The 23,526-nt window shown below is 40.6% G+C and overlaps 1 protein-coding gene across 3 annotated transcripts in view; it reads right to left on the bottom strand.

Annotated features, from left to right (window-relative positions):
- The window catches only part of PLEKHM3 (pleckstrin homology domain containing M3), a 1,264,948-nt gene that overhangs the window by 721,065 nt on the left and 520,357 nt on the right, over positions 1–23,526 (bottom strand). For all 3 annotated transcript variants that reach the window (XM_044060533.1, XM_044060535.1, XM_044060536.1), the window contains exon 4: positions 18,458–18,603. In XM_044060533.1, coding sequence (XP_043916468.1) covers positions 18,458–18,603 — 146 coding nt within the window. The remainder of the gene's footprint in view (positions 1–18,457; positions 18,604–23,526) is intronic.

Raw genomic sequence — 23,526 nt, 5'->3', positions numbered from 1 at the left:
AAGCTACCATTATTATCTTTTTTATTGTATTCTGATGGCACTGACCTGAAGGTACCCTCCTGGGTGACAGTTTCTTTACATATTTATTCATTCATTGGATCACAATCAAACATCTGAGGTATACAGTCACAGTCGTACAAATGGCTGTAATAGATTCTCACATGCGTGTGTGCATGGGGGAGGGGAGATGCATGCTCTCAGTTGTCCCTTATTTCATAGAAAATCCCCGATTACTTGCCTCATATTTTGGTCTTTCCCTTGTTATGCTTGTTCTTTTTTTATGGCAATCAATGAGGACTACAGTCATCAAGTAATACATACATGCAAGTTTTAGACATGATAGCCTCCACAAAAGCATGGTAATGCTTGTAAGTATGTCAGGCTCCTGATGAGTGAGCGAGTGAGCGAGTGAGTGAGTGAGTGCGCGCGTGTGTGTGTGTGTTACATGGTGTTCAATGACTATTCAGATCAATAAGGTATGGAGTGATCCCTGCCCTTTACAGTTAAGACTGCCAACCTTATTGAGGTAGTTACTGAGAAAATCTGATTGCTATGCTAAATTACGAAAATGTTACATTAACATTTTTAACAACTTGATCCAGAAGGAAGTTTTGGAATTAAATGAAAGCTTATATAATACTGGAAAAAATCAGTTGGTCAGTCCCAGTGTCTAACTACCATCTGTTTGCAGAAACTGTCCACTTATTAACACTTCAGAATAATGTTTAACACACTAAGTCAGAACACAGATCAACAATGCTTTCTGACCTAAACAAGGTTGTCAGAAAGTGTGATTTTATTTATTTAATTTAAGAAACACCTTGACTGAATTTCCACTTGTGATATAGGAAAACTTACATTTTTATAAAAGTAATCAAACCATACTATGAAGTTTACATTTACAAACAATACACATCATAGGTATTGTTCTACACAACATAATCAAGCCAACATTACATAAATCATTCAATTCCTGCCATCTCTTAAACTTCACTCCTACTCTACAACATTTTTTCTGCATGTATTTTTCTCACAATTTCCTTTTTTCTATGTATTTTATTATTATCCTTTTCTGAAGAACCCATTTCCTGTTCTTGTATCTCTGTTACAATATTCACTACTTCAAGTATGGTTGGCTTAGACTTTGATTTCCATTTTCAATTCAGATCCTGCATCCCAGCTCAAAATTAATTTCCTTAGTTACTCATCCAGTATTCCTGATGGAATACTCCATTGGGAATTTTTAAAGTCTGCCAACTCATTACACTCCGAGAACATATGGCTCCAAGTACCTCTTTCTTCCCCATTACACCGCCAACATTTGCTATGTACCTATGGAAATTTTTTTGGAGCCTGCTTGGAGTATAAAAGCACCTATGCAAGTACTTCTAGGCAAAAATACTAAATCTTCCAGATTTTGTTGCATATTTGGCAGCCATACACATGCCCTCCCAATGTCCCTCTGTTAATTGCTTATCTAATCTCACTCCCTAATCTTTTCTGACCTCTGACTGATTCCTACAGTTATTGTGCAAGATTTTATATGCCTCGGTATGTTCTAGATTCAACTAAAAACTCAACCACTGCAGGTCTTTCATTTAGGATTCCCCTATCCTTTTCTATTTGCCTATACTCTGACATCAGTCCCCAATAGGGAAAACAATCTCTAGCCTGCCGTCCAAATGTCTTTTTGGCCTCTTCCTCATTCTATTGCCTTACTCCTCTCTTTATTTGTTCCCAATACCTTGGTCCCTTTGACAACTTCCTCCAGTAAATTCCAGCACCCTCTTGCCTATTCTCTGTACCCCTAATTTCAGTCATCCCTCTCAACAGAATCTCCTTTCTCCTTTTCTTTGTTGGCTTAGTTCTTAGTACACTTCCTGCTACTTTATGAATATAATATTCTGGATGATTGTTATTCTCCTTAAGGATCTGCATCCAAAATCCAAGCCTTTCCTTATTTCTTGAATTACCTCCTACTTCATCATCATTACCCTTTTCCACTTTGAAATTAGTTTTCTGTTTGCATTACGCATAAGAGCTTTAACTGTTTAACTCTAAAACATCCCTTAAAATTACCTAATCCTAAAATTCCTTGTTCTATTGGAAAGGTCAACTTGTCCCACTCTGACTTGACTCTGCCCTCTTCTCATCACTGATAAAATATTTATGTTCTATATTACCATCCAAAACTTCTCCTCTCATTGATAAAAATATGCCTGACCTGTGTATTTTTATTTCTAGTTAACCAGAATCCAGGATTTAGTTTACTCTTTTATACCTTAGCAGGGCACATTCATTTAGGATGAACAAAAATGTATCATTGAAGTACTCAACAGTGTCATCTAAAAGGGAGAGTATGAAGCCAGTTCCAGTTAATGTATCTTAAGCTGGCCAGGAAAGCATTTTGGGTAAAGATGAGAGTATACATATTAGATTATAGGAGTTGTGTTTCACTGAGGAGTTTAGCTGCCTAATTGCAGAAGTGGAGAGGCGATCACTTAAGAGGTCAGGAAGGGAGCCAGAAACAAGAACATCATTTGGGGAACTTGTGAGTATCCAGTCAATGGTGGAGCTTTAATTACTGATTTTACTGCAACTTTTAGGAGTGGAGATGAGTTGAGAAAAACCTTATAAATTGATTATATTATGGAAGTCATTCATAATAGTTTGCCAATCTATGTTGAAGTCCCCTAATATTATAATTTCTTGTTTGATATTTGCTGAGGCCCTCTGTAGTATCCATGTTGTTACCAGGGAATATGTAAACAGCAAGGATGCATAAGTTCTTATAGTTATTAAGTTTAAGGGGGGATACAAGAATCTCAACAGTTTAAGTAGCTGGGTGGGGGCTAGAAGTTGAGCAGAACAGATGGAGGGTGCTGTTGTAAATTATTGCCACGATGCCTGCCTTTTTGTTTATTCTATTTAATCTAAGCATGTTAGATGCTCAAAGTAAGATCTCATCATCCTTTATATCTTGTTTTAGCTGGGATTTGTTGAAAACATCTGGGAAATGAAGGGCAATCCACACACGGATCTCTGGGAGTTTGCTTCTGATGCTTCCTAGATTAATGCTAAAAAGGCGCAGGTTACTGGTTTTAGAAGCTTGGCCTACTGAGCAGGTTGTATTTATGGTGGTTGTTTAGCAAGCAATTTGCAAAGAATGAAAAGGTCCTATGTTGGTTTGGTGATTCTTTTGTGATGGATGAAGGGGACCTGGGTTTTCGTGAATAGCTCCACAGATGTTAACCGACTGTGGGAAGCTGAAGTAAGGGAAGAGGTGTTTAAGAAAATGGGGTTAGGAAATGTATAGTTTGGTTTGAAAAGGTAATTAGTGGATAACCTGAATAGGTTAGGTGTGAAATGGAAATGAGACTGACTTTGACTTTGAATTAGAGACTCTGATACTTGAGAGTTTGGCTGCTGGAGTTGATGAAAGTATGTTTGTTGGGCAAGTAATAGAAGAGGAATTAGGATAAGAACTTGCCATGAAAAATTGACTAAACATAGCAAGGCCTTACTAAGTTTAATTCTGTTGGCTGCCAAAAAAAACAATCACTAGAATATGGAAATCAAAGTCTAAATCAACTGTACTACTGATTATTAAAAAAGAGATAAAAGAACTGTAAGTGGGATCTTTAGAAAAGGGAAGGAGCAAATTACATAAAAATAAATAGAGATTGTGGGAACAATACATGGAGAATAATGTTCAAGAGGAGGAGTGAGGTTTAAGTAAAGTTCAAAATTCATAAATTTCTGTAATGTTGAACTACTAATAGGTACAAAAAAGAAAATATATGTAATGTATATGGAAAACTATTACGGTTTGTCTTCATTTCTGTTAATGTACATTTAACTATGTCTTAAGTGATAATTTAATAAAAGTTTTAAAAAAAAAACAGGTTGCTGGGAAAACACTTTGATACATATAAGACCAGGTGTGGGGAGATATAAAGTTTTGGACTATTGGGTAGATGTGTGGAATATGGAGAAAACAGTTGGGATATGCTGGGGTAGCTGAAAGATGTTGGTGGATGTTAAGAGGAGATTGGAAAAAGCTACAAGTTGGGGGTTTGAGTGTCGGTTTCATAGGAGAAGAAAGTTAAAAAGTAGATAGTGTATAGGTGTTATACACTGTTGAACGGAGAGAATGTATTTTAGTATGCAGCCATATAAAAAGGAAGGGAGTGGAAATGTGAAAGTTCAGAAGTCAGGCAGCTAGAAGTGTGACTATGGGTAATAAATGTAGTTAAAGGTAGACAGGTGTGTGTGAGATGACTACCAAAGGGATGGTGCTAACTTTTGACTGGGTATCAATTCTGTGTAGGATGCGATTAAATGTGGAGTTGGTATTACTGAGAAGGAAAGTTAGTGATGGTAAAGAATGATTGTGGTTAAAACAATGGGCTGGTGACTGTAAAAATGAGCTGCTTTGGTGAGAAGGAGAAGAAAATATCAGAAGGGGATGAAAATATATTTACATATTTGACATTTGTTGACTGGGTTAGTCCAACAGAGTGAAAGACCTTTTTCAGCAGAAGCCCAGGGAGAAAACCTCCACAACTGAGTATGATCTATACAATAACAAAACTAGATACAAAATAATAATACTAGAAATGTAAAAAGATATTAACAGGTACCTGATTAAATCAGAGAGAGTAATTACATTCTAACAATAACATCTTTCAGTCTGTACAACCACGTTAGGAGTTAAGTACATCAATAGGTCTCGAGTACAATCGCTGTTTTAGATAATTAGTCATTCTGGTAGGGTATTAAACTTGATTTAAATATGTCTAAGTCAATGTGCAGTTTAAGAGTAAAGAATAGGAGAAAGGGAAGGGGGTAAGGTGTGACTGAGAAGAGAAAAGTAGGGGTAGGTTGTTAAATAGGATGTTAAATAGTACCTTACTTGCTAGGTAGCGCAGTGGGAATTTGATATAGGAATGGGTCTGCAAGTATGAGTGACGGTTGATGTCCACGAGTAGTTAAATGTGACAGTTTGCTACAAACAGAGTGGGAGTTTGGTTCAGGTATGAGTGACAGCTAAAGCAGATGGCATGTGCTGTTCATGAGATGATTTGGTGCTTGGGAGAGTGGAAAGAGTCACATGTGTGCTGACAGAGTGAGTTTACTTGAAGGGAGTGTGGTAGGCAATGAAGAGTATAAAAGCAATGGTTTGGGCTTAGCTGGGGAACTGGGGGAAGTAGCAAAGCAGGCTATAACTTCTGGAGTCAATCACTGTAGGAATGTGCAGCAATGACTGAATGCTGCAGAGCCAGAATATCTATGGTCCTGGACAATTTAAAGGAAATTACAAAAATGAAATGGAAAAGTTGCTGCTGCCTAATATAGTTTAGTGAAAGCAGAGAAATACAGGAGGGGAGAGACTGTAGTAACACACCAGCACTCACAGCTGATACGCAAGACCTCATTATAAACTGTGTGTTAAACTTTTGCAGAGTATCACATCTCTGTTAGTATTCTAAAATGAGTTGCACATGCTTTGCTTGGTTTTGCAAATGATAATACAAGTAGCTGTGTACTAGAGATGAGTTGAGATCTTCAGGAGGAAAACAGTCTGAGGCACACGTATTGTCACTGAGAAGGCTGCAGCAATGTGGGACATGCCTTTTGCATGTGAGAAGGCAATTTATCTGGGAGTTTCCACCTTCTTAACATGCAAGGGAAATACTGGCTGACTATAACGCCTACAAAGAAGGAATAACAAAGTAAACAGGAAAAGTGTTTATTAAAGAAAAAAAATAATTGCAAAGGGATAGTTAGCAATATTGAGATGCAACAGGATTTGAATTAATAAAAGGGAATACAGGGAAAAAGTAAAAGAAGGAAACCAAGGAAAGGCTATGAGATGAAGACAAATGCAAACTGTTATCATTAAAAGGGGCAAATAATAGGTGAAAGGAGGGACATTAAGGTTAGAGTTGTCACGGGAGAGAAACCACATATCCAAAATTCAGAATAACATCCACTCAAAACCACACTGGAATTCCAATTATGCAAAATGCACCTGAAGTATGTGAGGCACATATTCAGCTTTACTTCGTTCTAGAAGAGATGATGTTTACGTAATATTCACCATAAACTGTTCCAGCATGAGTAAATGCTTAGCAGTTCACTTAAAGGCACAGTAAAATGCTAGTTACACCCCAAAAGTATTATATATAACCAACAAACTATCTCCCATTGCAGGGAAATATGCAAGACATTTCACCACAAACCCTTTGCTATGGCTAAGTATAAGACCACCCCCTGGTGCATAGTTATCTCAGCAGACAACAAATGTATCAAGACGCACAAATAAACTAGCTATTATTCATCGTGCCTCAACATTTTTAAATGAAATACACCAAATATCAATGCAGAAACTTAGTTTACTAGTCAAATCAGAGTGTTGGAGTGTGTGACTGACCAGCAGAAACAGTGTCTGAAAATTAGTCTAATCCCCTAGAAAAAGCCTACAAGACAAAACAACGCCACTTATCCTTGTGTGCCTTCTTAGTGCACTGTCTCTGGGTGGAAGCAATTATATGGACGACTTAGGAGGGAAACAAACTTTTCTGATCATCAAAAGAAATGGATAAACCATGCAGCTAGGTGGAAGGACAGATTACCCAGGTGACACTTGCAGGATGTGTGTGTGTGTGTGTGTGTGTGTGTGTGTGTGTGTGTGTGTGTGTGTGTGTGTGTGTGTGAGAGAGAGAGAGAGAGACATGTGAAGAGGTTGCATCAGAAGGTGATACCACAACAGGGGAAATCACACTCAGCAGAGTCAAAAACAGGTTATCAGAATAACTTTGGCCTAGCATAAGAATCAGCCAGAAAGAAGGAAACATGAAAATGAGTGCTTGTGGCCAACTCTAGACTACAGCATCCTTGGATTGCTTCCCAAGAGGGTATGAGGAAAAATAAGTTGCTGCATTTGGTGTTGAACAGGGATGCAAACAGGTCAGAGAACTGTTTTCCTCACTAATGGAAGAGTGCGTGTGCTACTGTTGTATGGAGGAATGACTCATTAGGCATTGGTAGACAAAGACTGAGCTTGTCTGGTAAAGAGCTGGCCTCCCTGGAAATGTGAGCTGCAATAAGAAAGCAATCAGAGGACACAACTCACTTCCAAACCATCATATCCTCCCCATCATAAATAGTAACAAGGAGTCTCACTAAGTTGTCTATGTAAACAGCAGTAGGACACTGCAGGAAAGCAGAAAGAAGAGCATTCCGGACGGCTTGTAAGGTCAAAAGTTCCACTCTCGACTCCAAAATTTATGTGCAAATTGGCTTCTGCACATCACTAAAAACATCTTGAACTGTCCTCTTCTGACCGCATCTAAGGGTAAATACATCTGTGGTGAGTTTAACCACTGGAACCCGGACAACAGCTGACTGCCAGAAAACAAATCTGAAGTGTGTGGTTGCCAATAATGTGATTTGTACACTTTTGAAATTCAGATTCAGTCTGAAAGAAGGCTAGATTTCATTTTGTCCTCAAGGTCCACTCTAATACCAGTGTGTGGAAGCATTCACATGGTGCCAGAAAAAATTATTGCAGCAAAAAGGACTTCAGCTTTCAGGCAAAGGCTTGCAGGTACAAAATGTGGAGAGAGATGGAAAAATACTGCATTCTGTAATGCAGGAATTCTTTCTTGGGGTAGACTTAACTTGCAAGCACCATATGAACACAGTTTCCACCATGAGATCTAAGACTAGAATAAGATAAGGGGCCGCTAACAGACAGTCATCCTGGTAGGGATAAAACTTGGTTCCCCACAACCTCTTATATGCTGCCATCATGGACATGTATTTGGTAAACTTCCTGGGGGCTTAGGTGAGACCAAACTGGGAATCAATGAAAAAAGGCATACAACAACTGCATCTCAAGTGGGGGAGGGAAGCTAAGCAGCAAATATTAAAATTATGTAGGACAAAGTAAAGGAGGACTGATGCTAGAATTGAAAAGGATCAAGGAAAACACTGTCACCAAACTGCAACTGTGAAAAAAATATATCTTTAACAGCCAAAAACAGCTGGTATGTGATGGAAGCCTGGGATCATCTCTTTCTGCTGTGATCTTAAGAGTGGCAACAGAGATGTGAATTCAGTAGAAGAGGGCAAAGCATTTTGGGATTGGAGGGGAGGGGTTGGAGTTCTGGGTCAAGTCTTTCTGCTGAGTTGGTTTGGGCCGATGGCTAAGTCCAGAAATTTGAAATGGATGGACAAAACCACCTCAAATTATCATATCAAAGTAATATATCAAAGTAATAGATATTTTCAGAAAATATTTGAACACTTTTGTATGATAACTGATTATTAACCAAATATATGCTTAATAAAACACAGTACACTGTCAATAAAGACTTCCTGTGGAAGTAACTGTGCCATCTCAGTGTTTTTGGTTTTATTCTTGGATTTTACCTCTGAGGCAGTCAGTAGAGTTTTTGATTTTACTAAAAATTCACTTATTGAGTTGAATATTATGGAGGAAGTCACTTTAGAAAACACACCAAAAAATTTCACAAAGCTTAATTATAGTAGGGAGGACATACAAAAGGGTTCTGCCAGACATTAAGTTTCAGAACATATTCACTTCACAAAAATGTATGGATATAAAGAAAACTGGCAAGATCTCCAGGAAAGAATGCTATTAAACCAAATTTTCTATTGTACATAGTCATGCTAAAAAAAAAAAAAAAAACTTTATTAATGGAGGTCAGAATATTTACCAATATTTTGGCATGAATGCGGCTGGGTGGGAAATCCAGCACTGTGACTGCTATACCTGTCAGGATTATACCAATAAAATATTACAAAATAATTCTTCTGTTGTTAAATCCACTGACTGGACCACATTACTAAACTGGATCAAAAATGTTCTAAAGAACAAAATAATACAAGTAGTTAAAGGCCGATTTTGTGTTTTTTTTTTGTAGAAGGGGAACAGACACTTGACAATATTAATAGAACAATGATGATTCAGATGGTGTTGGTGATCATGAATGCAGTAAAAACATTGGGATATTATGAGTAGAGCAATGGTAGCATATGCATTTCCCTCTAAAATAGATTTATCGAGGAGAATATACGAAGGATCAGAGGTAAGAGTACAGGTGGGAAGGGTACTAACAGGCAAATTAAGTCTGAGCAAGGAACGTCCTCTTTTCCCCTATTTGCCTTACATTTGGAGGCTTCAGCAAGAAAAAAATAATAATGGATTTTTATGGAAGAAAAGGACAGGCCCTTGTGAAGCATCTCAGTTAAATATTGTAAAATCTAAGAAATATTGGGCACTGTTGTGCTTATCCCTTGTGATTGATTCCAGGCATAGAATCTTTTCCATTTGTCAGCATAAGATTTTCTAGTACTAGGCCTTCTTGCCTCCAAAATCACATCCATCACAGATTTGATGAGAGATGCCAAGGGTGAATTTAGGTGATTAGCCATGCTGCAAGATTCAAAGTTTGGAGCTGAGTGTGCAGAATTTGGTTGTTCTGCTGAGACAGTAAGTAAGGTGTCTGAGGCAGGTGCCACGGTGGAAGGTGTGACACATTGCGCAGGAGTGGGTACCAGTGTTGGTGAGGCAAGTCTGGAGCAATCAAAATAATTTTTGGCCTGTCCCGTTTGACTTTTAGTAGAACTTTGGAGAGCAGAAGCAGAGGGGAAAGGCATAGATTGATGGGTTTTTCCAGCTGAATGATAGAGCATCCATTTTCCACACTTTTTTTGTGATGAGTTCTTGTGCAGAATTTGTCCAACTGATAGTTCTGGGGTGAGGCAAAGAGATTATGTCTGGACCCCCCCATTTGCGTGTCAACATGTTGAAAATCCGTGGTTCCAGTTTCCATTCATGTGGGTCCATGAGATTTCTGCTTAGTTCATCTGCCAGAGTATTCAGCTTTCCTGGCAGGAATTGAGCTTGTAGTTGAATTTGATAGGTCAAGGCCGTGTTCCACAATGCCATGGCTAGTCTGCAAAGGGGGTAGGAGTGTGTACCCCCTGCTTGTTTATGTACCACATAACTGTGGTGTTGTCTGTCTTTATCATTAATTGTCCTGGATGAAGGTAGTCCTTGAAGGCTGTCAGTGCATTCTGTACAGCTAGCATCTCTTTTTGATTGATATGAAGGTGCATTTGATTTGGGCTCCATTTGCCCTGAATGCACTTCCCTGCCCGATGAGCCCCTCAAGCATAGTCTGATGCGTCTGTAGTTAGGGTTTATGCGGCAGGGGGTGGAGTGAATGGCAATCCCTTGTTTTGGTGGCAGGCCTCTGTCCACTATAGGAACTCTAGTTGCAGGCAAGGTATGATAGGAATCATTGTTTCCAGGCTGTGACAATGTTGACTCCATAAACTCTTTAAGTACCACTAAAGTTTCCTCATATGCAGTCTTGCATATGGAATTAGAAGAATGCAGGAGGCCATGAACCCCAAGGCTTGCAGAATTTGTCTTGCAGATAGCAGGGTTTTTGTGGCCACCTGTTTGAAGTAAGTCACCAATTGAATTTGCTTTTCTGGCTTAAAGGAAGCCATCTGGGCAGTTGTATTCATGCTTGCACCCAGGAATGTAATTTTTTTTAGAGGGTACCAGTTGTGATTTATTTTTGTTTATGGTGTACCCTAGACAAGTTAGAACCTTTTTTTTTTTTTTTTTTTTTTTACAAACGCCAGATGTTTTTGAAGAATGTCCCTGTTTTCTGCCTGAATTAGACAATTGTCCAGGTATGGATATATTTGAATATTTCTTTGCCTGCAAAATGCAATTACTGGAGCCAGGCACTTTGTGAAGACCCTGGGCGCAGTAGATAAGCCAAAGGGCAGTGCAGAGAACTGGTAATGCAAATAGCCTGCTCTGAAGCGGAGGTATCTTCTGCAAGATTCCCTTATTGGGATATGCAGGTAAGCCTCTTTTAAGTCTAGAGTTACCAACCAGGCATCTTTGCCTAGCATAGGAAGTAACTGTTAAAGAGTCAGCATCTTGAATTTTGGAATGTCCAGAATGTGTTTAGAGTAGATAAGTCCAGAATTGGACGCCATGATTTGTCTTTTCTGCGTACCAGGAAAAGTCTTGAATAGAAACATTGTCCCTTTTCCTCTTCTGGGACTGGTTGAATAGCTCCCATGTTCATGAGAGACAGTACTTGTTTCTGGGCCTCTGTCCACTGATTTGGGGGCAGGTCTGGCCATCTGTTTGGGATTGGCAACATGTGGAAATGAAATCTGTATCCCTGGGATACTATATCTAAAACCCATTTGTCCTGGGTTATAAGTTGCCAGTTTCTTACATGAAGTGCCAGTTTTCCCCCCAAAGGGGCGGCTGAAAGGTAAGTGCTTGGTAAGTGTAGAGGGAAGTCATTGAGACTGCTTACCATAGGGAGGTGCCTTGTTTCCAGATTTGGAGGAGGAGGAGGCACCCCATTGTTTTGATCTAAAAGTCCCTTGTGACCGAAACCTGGAGCCTTTGGAATGTCTGGGTTTGACTTGAGTGACTCTCAAGGGAACTGGAAAGGACCAGTTCTTAGTAGGCCAGTGCCTACTAAATCTTGGAGGTTGCACTTGTAAGAAATCTTTCACAGTTTGCATAGCGTTAGCTTTATCTTCCATCTTTTTTAAAACTTATTCAGCCTTATTACCAAAGAGACAGTCCTGTTGTAAAGGAGCATCCAACAATTTTGCTTTAACATGATCAGGCAGAGTTTGCACTTTGAGCCAAGCATACCTTCTTAGCACAGAGCCAGTTACAACAGCCCTGCAAGAGGCCTCCAAAGAAAAAAAAAACACATTGCAAAGTATGTTTTCCAACTTGTTCAGCTGAATGCAATAAATCATGTAAATCTTTATTTTCCACACAGTCAGAAATTAACATAATTTTCTGTTTAAGCAGTCCCATGATATGCTGCTGGTATTTAAGCACATGAAATTGACAGTTTAAAGCCCTGACTGCCAAGGTTGCAGAAGTGTAAACCTTCTCACCCCATCTATCCAGTGCCCTGGAATCTCTATCAGAAGGGGTAGATTTTTTAGCAGTAGAGGCCTTAATGTCCTTGGGACCCTGAGAAATGGTTTCAGGATCTGCAATAGGATTTTTGAAAAGGAATTTGTGGGAATCAGAAACCCTGTCATATCTTTCTGGCTTACAAGGAGCCGGAGGCAGAGAATCAGGAGCCATACTAGATTCTGGAAAAACATCATCAACAATGTCTAGGACAAGAGGTATAGCCAACGGCGTATGTTGAGGAAGAAGAAGAAAATCCCCAAGTCTCTTTTTAGATTCAGAGAAATCCTGACTTTCCCAGTGGAAATGCTCCCGTAAGGTATGTAAAGTTTCCCCAAAAGAAAAATCCTCAGGGGGAGAAGCAGAAGGAATGGAATCTTCTGCATCAAAGTCCTCATAGGTAGGTATAGACAAATCCTGTTCATTAGAAGAGTCAAAAGATTCATAACCAATATCTTGCCTAGGCCTCTTAGAAGGGGGTGGGGGTTGGCACCCCTGATCAGAGTAATTAAATCTTCAGCCATTTTGATCATTTGTTTTTTAGGCATGGGGCCTGCACATGTGGCCCAGGCGTCGTTTTTTTAGACATAGATTTAGATTTTGGACTTAGTTTTGAAGATGGCGTCAGTCTAATATACAAATCTGTAGGCCTGAAAACACCCTCAGAAGCCGGTGCCTGCACAGCGGCTCCGGACCCATCTAAGTTAGAGACATCCACGGGTTCCATAATTGAAGCATCTCGTGGCATACTGGACTCAGAATGGGTCTCAGTAGAGGCCTACGAATCAGAAGTAGCGGGTATCAGGGGCTGCGAAAGCGACTCACTGAGTACCGGCAAACTGGCGACTGGCTTAGGAGAAGCGTCATCGTCAGTTTTGGACCTCGACGGTCTGTCTCTTTTTCTTCACGTTTTTTAGGAATTCCGTTAGTCGGATTGCTAACCGACGACATTTCTGGATAATTAAAGCGTGATCCAAAATATTTAGAATCAAAAATATACCAACGTTTAATAGTGCGTTGATTAAATTTAGCACAAAACCGACAGCAAGGTACATTGTGGTCAGGGCCTAGGCAAGGAATACAATACAAATGAAAATCCTTATGAAGTATTTGCTTCCCACAAGTAATGCGATTATTAACTTTTACTGACATCAGTAAGGAGCAAGAAAAAGTTTCCCCAACAGGGTGCTTAGCTTTTTAGTTGAAGACTTCGGTTCTGAAACTTGAAAACGAAAATTTCAGGAGTCGGCCGACCAGCACTTGCGAACTGCTTCTGCTTCGGGCACCGCGCAGCAAGAAAGACTGATTGAATGGCGTCGGCTGCATGTTTTATACCCCGACGACCTGACGTCATGGAAGAAGGAACAGCAACCGACGCAAGACCCAAGACTTTGTTAATCAGGCCGACTGAGGGCAACCTGCCAGCAGATTACTCAAATGTAATGACTGCAACAGTGAAACACGAAGAACATCCCCACCTCTAATCATTAGTAAGGGTAAGAAAGATAAGATTGAACATGTTTCAGACATTTACATACTTGAAACCGAAAAAGCCTGGTGCACACAAGCAGTTATAAGGAAGTGGGTCGATGTAATGCTGCCACTTGTTTTGCGAGGTGGTGAAAGAGGTTTGCTAGTCTGGGATTCAGCCAGCACTCACTGCGCTAAAGACTTGAAGAACTTCCTTGCACAGAGAAGAATAGATCAAATAATGATTCCTGCAGGAATGACTGCCTATCTCCAGACTCTTGGTACTGCAATAAACAAGCCATTCAAGGACCATTTGTGCATGGAACTCAATGACTACATTGAAAACAGAATGGAAAGAAATCAGCATGGAAACTGTGTGAAGCCTAGCCTGCAAGAGGTTGTGACTTGGGTGAAGAATTCATGGGATAAAATCACTGACAGCTGTGTTGCCAATGCACTACAAGCAGGCTACATGGACAAGCAGTGCTCATTTAAGGAGAGCTCTATTGCTAGGCATGCAGATTGGGGCCAATGGTTCTACAGGAAATGGAGTCGCAAGAAAATTCAGGCCAGAATTTGGTGGTTGGAGACTTATGACAATGTTCCAGAAGAAGATGACATGACTGTATTTGAATAACTTTTCCGTTATCGGGGCAACAGAATGGATTGCTTCTGCTTTCAGCTGCCAGCAAGCTCTTGTCAGTTTTTTGACTTGATTGCATTAAGGCAACATTTCATTATCAAGGGGTAATTACAAAGTAAGGCCACTAGTTCCCAGACTTCATTTTTATGGCTTTCCATCATTCTTCTCTTACGGTTTGGGTAAGTAATAAAGAAAGCATCACCACTCAAAAAGTGGCAGTTTTTCCCGTTTTATTCCCCTCCTCCAACACACATGTATTGAGATTTTTCTGCACTTTCTGTTAAGCATGAAATATTGCACTGTGAAAGCCAAGGTGTAGATATTCTGAAGTTGAAATGTTTGTTGCACTGTTTATGTAGACTTCTCACACAACTGTTAACGTGTTGCCTAGAACTGTTGCCCAATAACAGAAAAGTACCAAATAAATGTCAATTTGTGTACATGAATAAACGTCGATTTGTGTACATGAATAAATGCCAATTTGTGTACACAGATAAATAAATAAATGTAGATTGTTGTACGGAGGGGGGTAAATAAGGCATCCCCTGATATAATCCCTAATGCGTATTACGGCGGGGGAAAAGTATAAGACCCAATCTTATTTTTAGGGAAATACAGTATAATAAAAATATGAACTGGAAAAAGTTTCTTTTCTATACACATTAGAAATATAGCACCTGTAGATGTTGTTTTTCTCCAGTAAAATATCCAAATAATTAATTCTAATGGGCTTAGTTACATAAGTAAATCTCAAAAAGGAAATAGACTGTTCCCATCTAAGACAATACTCATCCTATTGTTCCACTGTATCCTAACGATTCAATATATCATCCAAAAACCTATAATATCCATGCACTAAAGCCAAACATTCCGGTTTAAAAGCTATCATCTCTTCCCAGACAGCTAGAACAACACTGGCATATACTAGGGTGCAAGCTATGCCCAGGGCTACACCAGAAACCTGATGAAAATATTCACCTTCAAAGTATATATAATTATTGGTTAACATTAATTCCAACAGCAATGTCAGTACCTGAATATCTGGGGTAGAGATTTGTTTTTGATCACTCAAACTGTAAAACCCATGCTAGTCCAATGACACGAGGGAAGACAGAAAAAGAAGTTATGTACTTATCATAACGTTCCATCTGTGTTGTCCATTTTCATTTATCCTTGACAAATGGGCTCCATTCCGATATCGGAACAGACTCTGCAGTTACTATAGCTTGAGCTGACCAAAATCTCCTGAGCGTCACCTCTGCCCACAATCCCTTTTTCCCAATTACCTCAGATCGAGTTTGCAGATGAGATATAAAGTGATAGACAAGGAAGTCTCATCGAAAGCCATATCTGCTATGCCTTAATGATCACCAAGTTATATGTTCATTATCTGTTCCACCAAAGAGTCTTCAAAGGCTGGGGGATGGATTCAAGGATAAATGAAAATGGACAACACAGATGGAACATTATGGTAAGTACATAACTTCTTTATCTGATGCTGTCAATTTTCATTTTATCCTTGACATATGGGGCAGAGATCCCAGCCACCTTAGACCTTGGGAGGAACACCACTGAACCAAAGGATGCTCTTCCCCTACAGACGAAATCCAATTTGTAATGAGTAATAAAGGTATGGGGAGAAGCCCAAGTAGCTGCTGCACATATATCATCCATTGAAGCTCTAGACTGAAAAACTGCTGAAGTGGCTAGAGATCTTGTAGAATGTGCCTTCACAGGCCTAGGCGAGGCAATTTTCTTTTTGTCATAGATAAAGGAAATACAATCCTTGAGCCATCTGGCAAAGGTCACCTTGCTGACTGGTATACCAAATCTAGCACTTGAAAAGGAGACAAACAGTTGGTCAGATTTTCTCATGTCCTTAGTCCTATGAACATAAAAGCATAATTGTCTCTGAACATCTAGCAAATGCAAACAGTATTCACCTCTGTTCGAAACGTTTGCAAATACGATCAAATTAATAGTCTGACTCATACTAGACTCTGACACAACTTTAGGTAGAAAGGTGGGATTTGTTCATAAGGAATCTGTCTTTGTGAAAAATCAGATAAGGTGATTTTATGTGATAAGGCCTGAAATTCTGAAATTCTTCAAGCAGAAGTTACTGCTACTAAAAATAATGTTTTGCATGACAAATACTTTAGATCACAGTCTGCAGATGGTTTGAAGGTTGAATGTACAATGGTTTGCAACAGTAGGTTTAGGTTCCAAGGTGGAGTAAGATCTTTGAAAGGCAGTTTCAACAAAAGTGTCACTTTTAAAAATGACTTACAAAGTCTATGAGAAGCCAATGAACGTTCTTCCAAACCATCATGGAAATTTGAAATTGCTGCTAGTTGTATTCTGATGGTAATAGAGGAAGCTCTTGCACTGAATAGAGAGGCTACGAAATCTAAAATATTATCAACAGAAGTGGAAAAGGGGTCCAGTCTCCCTTTCACAAGCCCAAATGGTAAATCTCTTTCATTTACAAGTATATAGTTTATGGGTGGAAGGCTTACCAGAAGCTATATGGCATACCAGGGAAGAAAGGTCAAGACACCTGGCAACTAATGGAAATGGAGGAACCATGCTGTCAGCTGGAGGTTCAGAATGTCTGGATGAACTAGTCCATCTGGATGGGACAGAAGATCTGGAGCCAGGTCCAGAGTTCAAGGTCAGTGAATCAGATAAGGCCATAGAAAGGGGAACCATAACTGTCAAGGCCAAAAGGGGGCAATGAGGATTACTTTCCTCTTCAACCTGAGTGTTTTCTGTAAGAATTTTTGAATTAGAGGTACCGGGGCAAAGGCATATAGGAGTTCAGAGGGCCAAGTGTGGAGAACAGCATCTCTTGGTGACTTCTTCAGAGGGGGAAATCAGGGCAAAGTAGTTGCTGCACTTGTTGTTTAGGAGAGAGGTGAACAGGTTGCAGCAAGGCTGGCCCCTTTGATGGAAAATCTTTTCCGTTACTTTTGGATTGAGAGACTACTTGTGAGGCTGAAGAATACATCTGCTCAGTTTGTCTGTTATCACATTGGAACTCCCCAGAATGCAAGCGGCTATCAGAAAGAGGTTGGAAGAGATCATCCCTGGCACACACTGAGTGCTTTTCGACAAAGGGGATAAGATTTGCTTCTTCCCTGTTTGCTGTTGTTCCAAACTACTGACATATTGTCTGTTTCAGTTGCAACTGTTCCCACAGGAAGTACTAGTTGAAAGGCTTGCAATGCTAAAAGCACCGTTCTTGGTCCAGAACATTGATATGCAAGTTGGCCTCTAAGGGGGACCAAGTGCCTTGGACAGTCTTGCCCAGAAATGCCCCTCCCCACCCCATCTGGGAGGCATCCATGGTCACTATGGCCTTGGGTTCTGAAAGGATGAATTTCTTTGGAGGGAATCCACCAAGCTAGATACTTCCTGAAATGGTTGGTGATCAGAATCTGGTATGACATGGGTTGTTATTGCATAGATCATTAAGATGCCAGCAGCCATTGTAGAATTCTCATGTGATATCTGGCTAGGGGTACTAGGGTTATTGTTACTGCCATAGAACCTAGGGTCTGTATAATTAGGTGAGCAGGTACCTTCTTGCTGTGAATTATTTTCTGAACCCGAGTTATGATTTTTTGAATTCTCACTGGGGGAAGGGATGCTATGGTTGTTGTCATATTCAGCACTGCCCTTATAAACTGTAAAGTCAGAGTTGGAGACAGTTGAGATTTCTCATTTGCAGTTATTCTTAGGTGCACGCAGGTGTTGAGAACATAATCCCTTGCCTCTATCAATAGATGCCAGGTTGGAGCGGTAATGAGCCTGTCGTCCAAATATGGAAACACACGGAATCCTTGCAGTCTCAAGTGAGCTGCTACCACTGCCATACATGTCGTGAACACCCTGGGGGCTGTGGTGAGTCCAAAGTGCAGTGCCCTGAATTGGTAATGACTGGCTCCACTATTCTGAAGACCTGGTCAGGAGACTGATAGCATATTGCAGATGAATGCATTCATATTATGAAATCATTGCAGCAACAATCCTTATGATGAACATTTTCACCATCTAGCCCCAGTTATCATTTTTTTTTTCTTTTGTAATGCAAGCCATATGTAGTACAGGAAGGTGAAGTTCCAGCAGAATAGGAAGAATAAAGTGAAAAAAGACAATAGTTATATGTTCTACTGATTCAACTTACCCGTGCTTTAAATTAAATATCATTAGAAACTGAAAGAAAATGACACTTAAAATATTCGAGTATGCTTCCATTCAGGTAGTGGAAGTTTCATCACTTGCAAAATTAAACATTTCAAATTCAGAAATAAAACAGAAAAAACAACCTTGTGCCGTGCTGTGTCCCAGTTATGAACCAGTCGTGCGGGTATAAAGAAAGTGTCATCCACATGGCATACGTCACAGTAGTACCAACCACTGTAACTACACACCTTGGCTTTTCCATAGGACAGTCCCACAGGCTGCTGACACCCTGAAAGGATCAAAGGGGAGAAAGCTGAAATTACAGCCTAGCTTACAAAGCATACACAGTCAGGAGTTCAATAAATTCTTCTTCAAAAAGGAAGCTGTATATGGTAGAGTTAAATAACCATTAACTATTCTGTGAATATACTCCAATTAAACTATACTCATCTCTCTCTCTCTCTCATTCGACAATAAGGCTATAGACATTAACTGAAAAAGTATGCTAAGAAGTGTGGGTGTTATTTCTGTGCGCGCGCACACACACACACACACACACACACATATATATATATATATATATATATATATATATATATATATATATATATATATATATATATATATTTGCATTTGCTTGTATCTGCATCAAATGAAAACAAACTTGGGTAATAAACTACTTATGGTTCATTTCAAAGGATCAAAACAATTCAAGTGAGCCCATTAGGTTTCCTTACCTGAATCCCTGCTGCTAATCCATGCAGGTAACTTACACATGAAGTACGCCAGTGCTCTGACACCATATTACTTCTAATGTTGGGGAACTGAAATAAGGGAGTAGTGGCTTCCATGTGATAACAGTACTTCTTGACCATAGGCTGCAATATTATGTCCAGGTATGCAAATGCCTCCTTAAATGGCTGTTTGGATTCTCTTTCCAACACCCATTCCAGTCCATATCATGAGTCAACAAACCTCTCTGCAAAAAAAGTACTTTTGAAGATCCAGGAAACACTTAGTCCTTACAACAGTCTGCCTGTGCTGCCTATTTCCCCCCTCTGTCCTCTTGTTAAGAATGACTCCTTCACACTTCCTTGATATAATCTTGTCAACAAATTATCATGTCACCCTCACTCTTTTGATCTAAGTTGAGAAAACAGCTAGCCCTTCTATCCTCTTGGTCATACTCTGTCACCTTCATCCCACAGACTCTTCTAGTATTTTTTTCTCTAAATTCCTTCCAGCAACCCGATGTTCCTATATGGCCTCCAGAACTACCTGCAGTATTTAAGGTGTGGTCTGACTATGGCTGCATAGAATGGAAGCATTACTTTTTTGCTTCTGTGATGTTATCACCCTGACGATACACCCCAACATTCTGTTAGCTCCTGACACTGTCCTCTCATTCTGCCTTTGTTGTGCTCCAGGCCATGACTGAACAGAACCCCTAATCCTTTGCCTTTTCTACTGCCGCCACTTTCACTCATTCCTGCTGATACTCTACACCAGGCCTGTTACTGCCTATGTGCAAAATCTGCATGTGTTTCCATCCAACATTTAGTATGTTTAACGTTTCTTCCATCAAGTGGCTTCCATAGTTGGGGTCTCTATTTGTTGTGATTTTGCCACTGCATGATTTAGTTTTAAAAGTAATTTTGTAGTCACCCCGAAGAACTATCTTTCCAATAAGTTTTAATTTTTCACGGCTACAACTTTGTCATGCATTATAATAATACATGTAAAAGTATGGAAAACACTTGCTGGAAAATGGTTAAAGATATGTGAGAAGCACCAAAATTGTAAAACTGCATTGCACTGGTAAATTCACCCTCCAGATTTTGGGAATGTTCAAAAGTTGGATATGAAACATTACAAAACAGCCATTTTCGTGTCATGTTATGAAAATGACCAGTATCATTTCTCAGAACCAGACAAAAAACATTTAAACATTTTCTTTCAAATCAAACTGGCATTTCATCTCCAACACTGGTGGACTGGTCAAATGATTTTTTTTATTCAGCCACAGCCAAGACCACAATGACAGCAAGTAAACATTAATATGTCATCTTGGTTCACCTGGTGCAAATATTATAATACACTGACTGCAAAACAAAGAGCTACATCAATATAGGTAAACAGTAGCAAAGGTTACAAATAGAGAAAAGTAGACTGAGTTTTGGATCTACAATATACATAGCACTGACATTACACACACAATGACTTTTTAAACATAAGCTGAAAATACAAGGATGAAATTGTTCCATGTAAAGACAGGTATAATGAGTTGATGTAGTATAGAAGTTTGATAAGTAGTGGCGATACATCAACATGAAAAACTGTTCTTTAAGAGAGTGCTAGAAGGGAAAAATAGTATCTCTTCTTACAACAAATTCTCCAACTAAGGTCCACAAAGCAGGAGCCAGTCTGCAAAAATAAGCCCTTGCTTCATAGTTTAAGGTGTAAGCTGGAGGCTGTCTTGCTCACTGTATGAACAGGCATATAATTAAAGTACAGTTGTGATGTTCGAGTGCCTTCACTGTTGCAGTCTTCACATTTGGGTTATCATTGCTGGGGTGGCTCTCAGCCAACCTAAAAATCAGAGACTTAGTATTTCTGTGTCGGTTGCTGTCACTTGGAGACTAACATCAGGTTGTCAGGGGTACAAAGGAAGGCAGCTGATACCATTACATCAGTTTTTATTGCCCTAACCAGTCAGGAGGCCCCAAAGTAGGAGGCCAGGCTCTGGTGGCAGTACCTCACCAGTGGAAAAAATACCAATGTGTCCCTTCTAAGGAAAGGAGAACCACAAGGAAGAAAGGTAACAAAAAGAAAAAGTGGGAAGGAGAGAGGGAAACCGGGACTGCAACAGTGGAGACACTCGGACATCTACATTTATGGTAAGTATACACAACTGTACTATGTTCTTCGTGTTTCACTGCTGCAGTCATCACATTTGGGTAGATTCCCAATGCTGAGGAAATGGGTGGAGGCAGTCAAGGAAGCTAGGGGCTGGCTAGCATACCCTGCAAGACTGCAGAGGAAAAACTGGCTCTGGATTTAGAGAAGAGAGACAGGTGGTCATGTTTGGCAACAGTATGAACAGATGTCCAGGTGGCAGCCTCCAGGATGTCCCTGGTGGGGACCCCTCTGAGGAATGCTGCAGAGGTGGAGGCTGCTCTAAAGGAGTGGGTCCTAACGCAGTTGATAAGATTTTCTGAAGGGTTTAGTCCTGTCCAGATAGTATCTGAGCTGTCTGTGCACATCTAGAGAGTGCAGAATCCTTTTCCCCTTGTTTTGAGGGTTAGGAAAGAAGGTAGGCAAATGTATGGATTGGTTGAGAGCCACACTGGATACCACCTTGGGCATGAAGGATGGATTAGTTCTGAGGGATACCCTGTGTGCATGGAAGATGATGAAGGGTTCCCACTGCCTTGAGTGCTTGCAGCTCAGAGATTCTTCTGGATGAAGGGATGGACTGGAGGAAGGCTGCCTTCCAGGAGAGAAATTTTAGCTCTGCAGAAGAAGCTGGTTTGAATGGAGGTAGGGTGAGCTTTTCCAAGACAAAGTTAAAGTCCTAAGCCGGTGTTGGTGCCCTTCTGGGGGGCCTCAAGTTGTCAGTCCCTCTGAGGAACTGCTTGATCAGAGGGTGTGAAAAAAGAGGCTGCTCAGTGGGAAAATGAGTGAAAATAGGTGTGTATTTTTATAGAGGAGAAAGAGAGACCACTGTGTAGTAGGTCAGCTAAGTATTCCAGGATAAGAGGAATGGAGGGCTGTGCCGTACTGGCCCCCTTAGCCTGGATCCAGGTGCAGAACCTTTTCCATTTATCTGCATAAGACTTTCTGGTGCTAGGGCGTCTGGCCTCTCGGGTAACATCCAGAACCTGTTTACTGAGGACAGCAGATTGGTCAGAGGTCAGGTTATAAGCCAAGCTGCCAAACTGAGTGCCTGCAATTGGGGGTGCATAAATTCCCCTGCCCTCTGGGTTAGGAGGTTGGGAACCCGAGGAAGATTCCATGGGGGCAGTGGGGACAGGCTGCACAGCAAGGGGTAGCAGTGCTATCTGGGCCAGTCTGGAGCTATGAGAATGGTCCTTGGTTTTTCCTTCCTTATTTTGATCAGTACCTTGGGAATGAGAGGTAGGGGAGGAGAAGTATAGACCGAGAGGATTACCCAGGGGAAGGACAGGGCATCTACTTTCCATGCCATTCTCTGCAGGAATGTGTTCTACTGCTCCCAAGGAGAGTAGGGTATGGATTTGCTTTTGAGCCTCTGCCCACTGAGTTGGTGGTAGATCTGGGAACCCTTTGGGGGTTGGAAGGGTGTGGAAGGAGAATTTGTACCCTGAGACACAATGTTCAGAACCCATTGGTCCTTGGTAATGATGGCCTAGGTGCTTGAATAAAAGGAGAGTCTTCCTCCCAGGGGTATGTGATGGTGGGCAGAGGCGAGGTAGGGAGGGGGTGAGTCATTCTGAGTTTTTGCCATAAGGGGGTGGCTTAGAACTCCCTGGTTTTGAAGTGGAGGCAGTCCACTTCTTAGATCTCTGCAACCCATGGGACTGCTGTTTTGGAGGTCTGTTTCCATGGGGCCTAGGTTGGCCCTGTTTACTAGGTGCAGGAAAGGACCAGGGCTTGGAAGCAAAATGCCTGCTGAACCTAGGGAGCTGTACCTGTAAGAAATCTTTAACAGTCTGCATAGATTTTCCTTTTCCTTCCATCTTTTGTAACACCTCTTCTGCTTTAGTACCAAATAAGTAATCTTTGTGCAATGGTGCATCCAACAATTTTGATTTGACATGGTCTGGCAAGGGGTTGCTCCTTAAGCCATGCATGTCTTCTAATGACAGATCCATTGACTGCTGCCCTGCAAGAAGCTTATAGGGCATCAAAACCGCAGTGCAAGGTGTGTTTAGTTACTTGACCAGCAGAGTGCATTAATTCCTGTAAATCTGTAGATTCTGCCCATGCAGGAAAGGAAGTAATTTTTTGTTTAAGGAGTTCCAATGTATGTTGCTGATATTTAAGCATATGGAACTGACAAGCTGAGGTGTATACTTTTTTACCCCATCTGTCCAGAGCTCTGGAATCCCTGTCTGAAGGGGTGGGATTCTTAGCTGAAGCAGCTTTAAACCCTTTTGGGCCTTGAGTAATGACCTCAAGGTCCGCTGTTGGGTTTTAAAAGAGATATTTGTGAGAGTCAGGGACTCTGTAG

This window comes from Protopterus annectens, chromosome 2.part0 (genome assembly GCF_019279795.1).
Source record: "Protopterus annectens isolate FY-2018-M chromosome 2.part0, PAN1.0, whole genome shotgun sequence".
Classification (NCBI taxonomy): Eukaryota; Metazoa; Chordata; order Ceratodontiformes; family Protopteridae; genus Protopterus; species Protopterus annectens.
The sequence above is the reverse complement of the archived record's forward strand: the minus strand, read 5'-3'. Positions and strand labels throughout refer to the sequence as shown.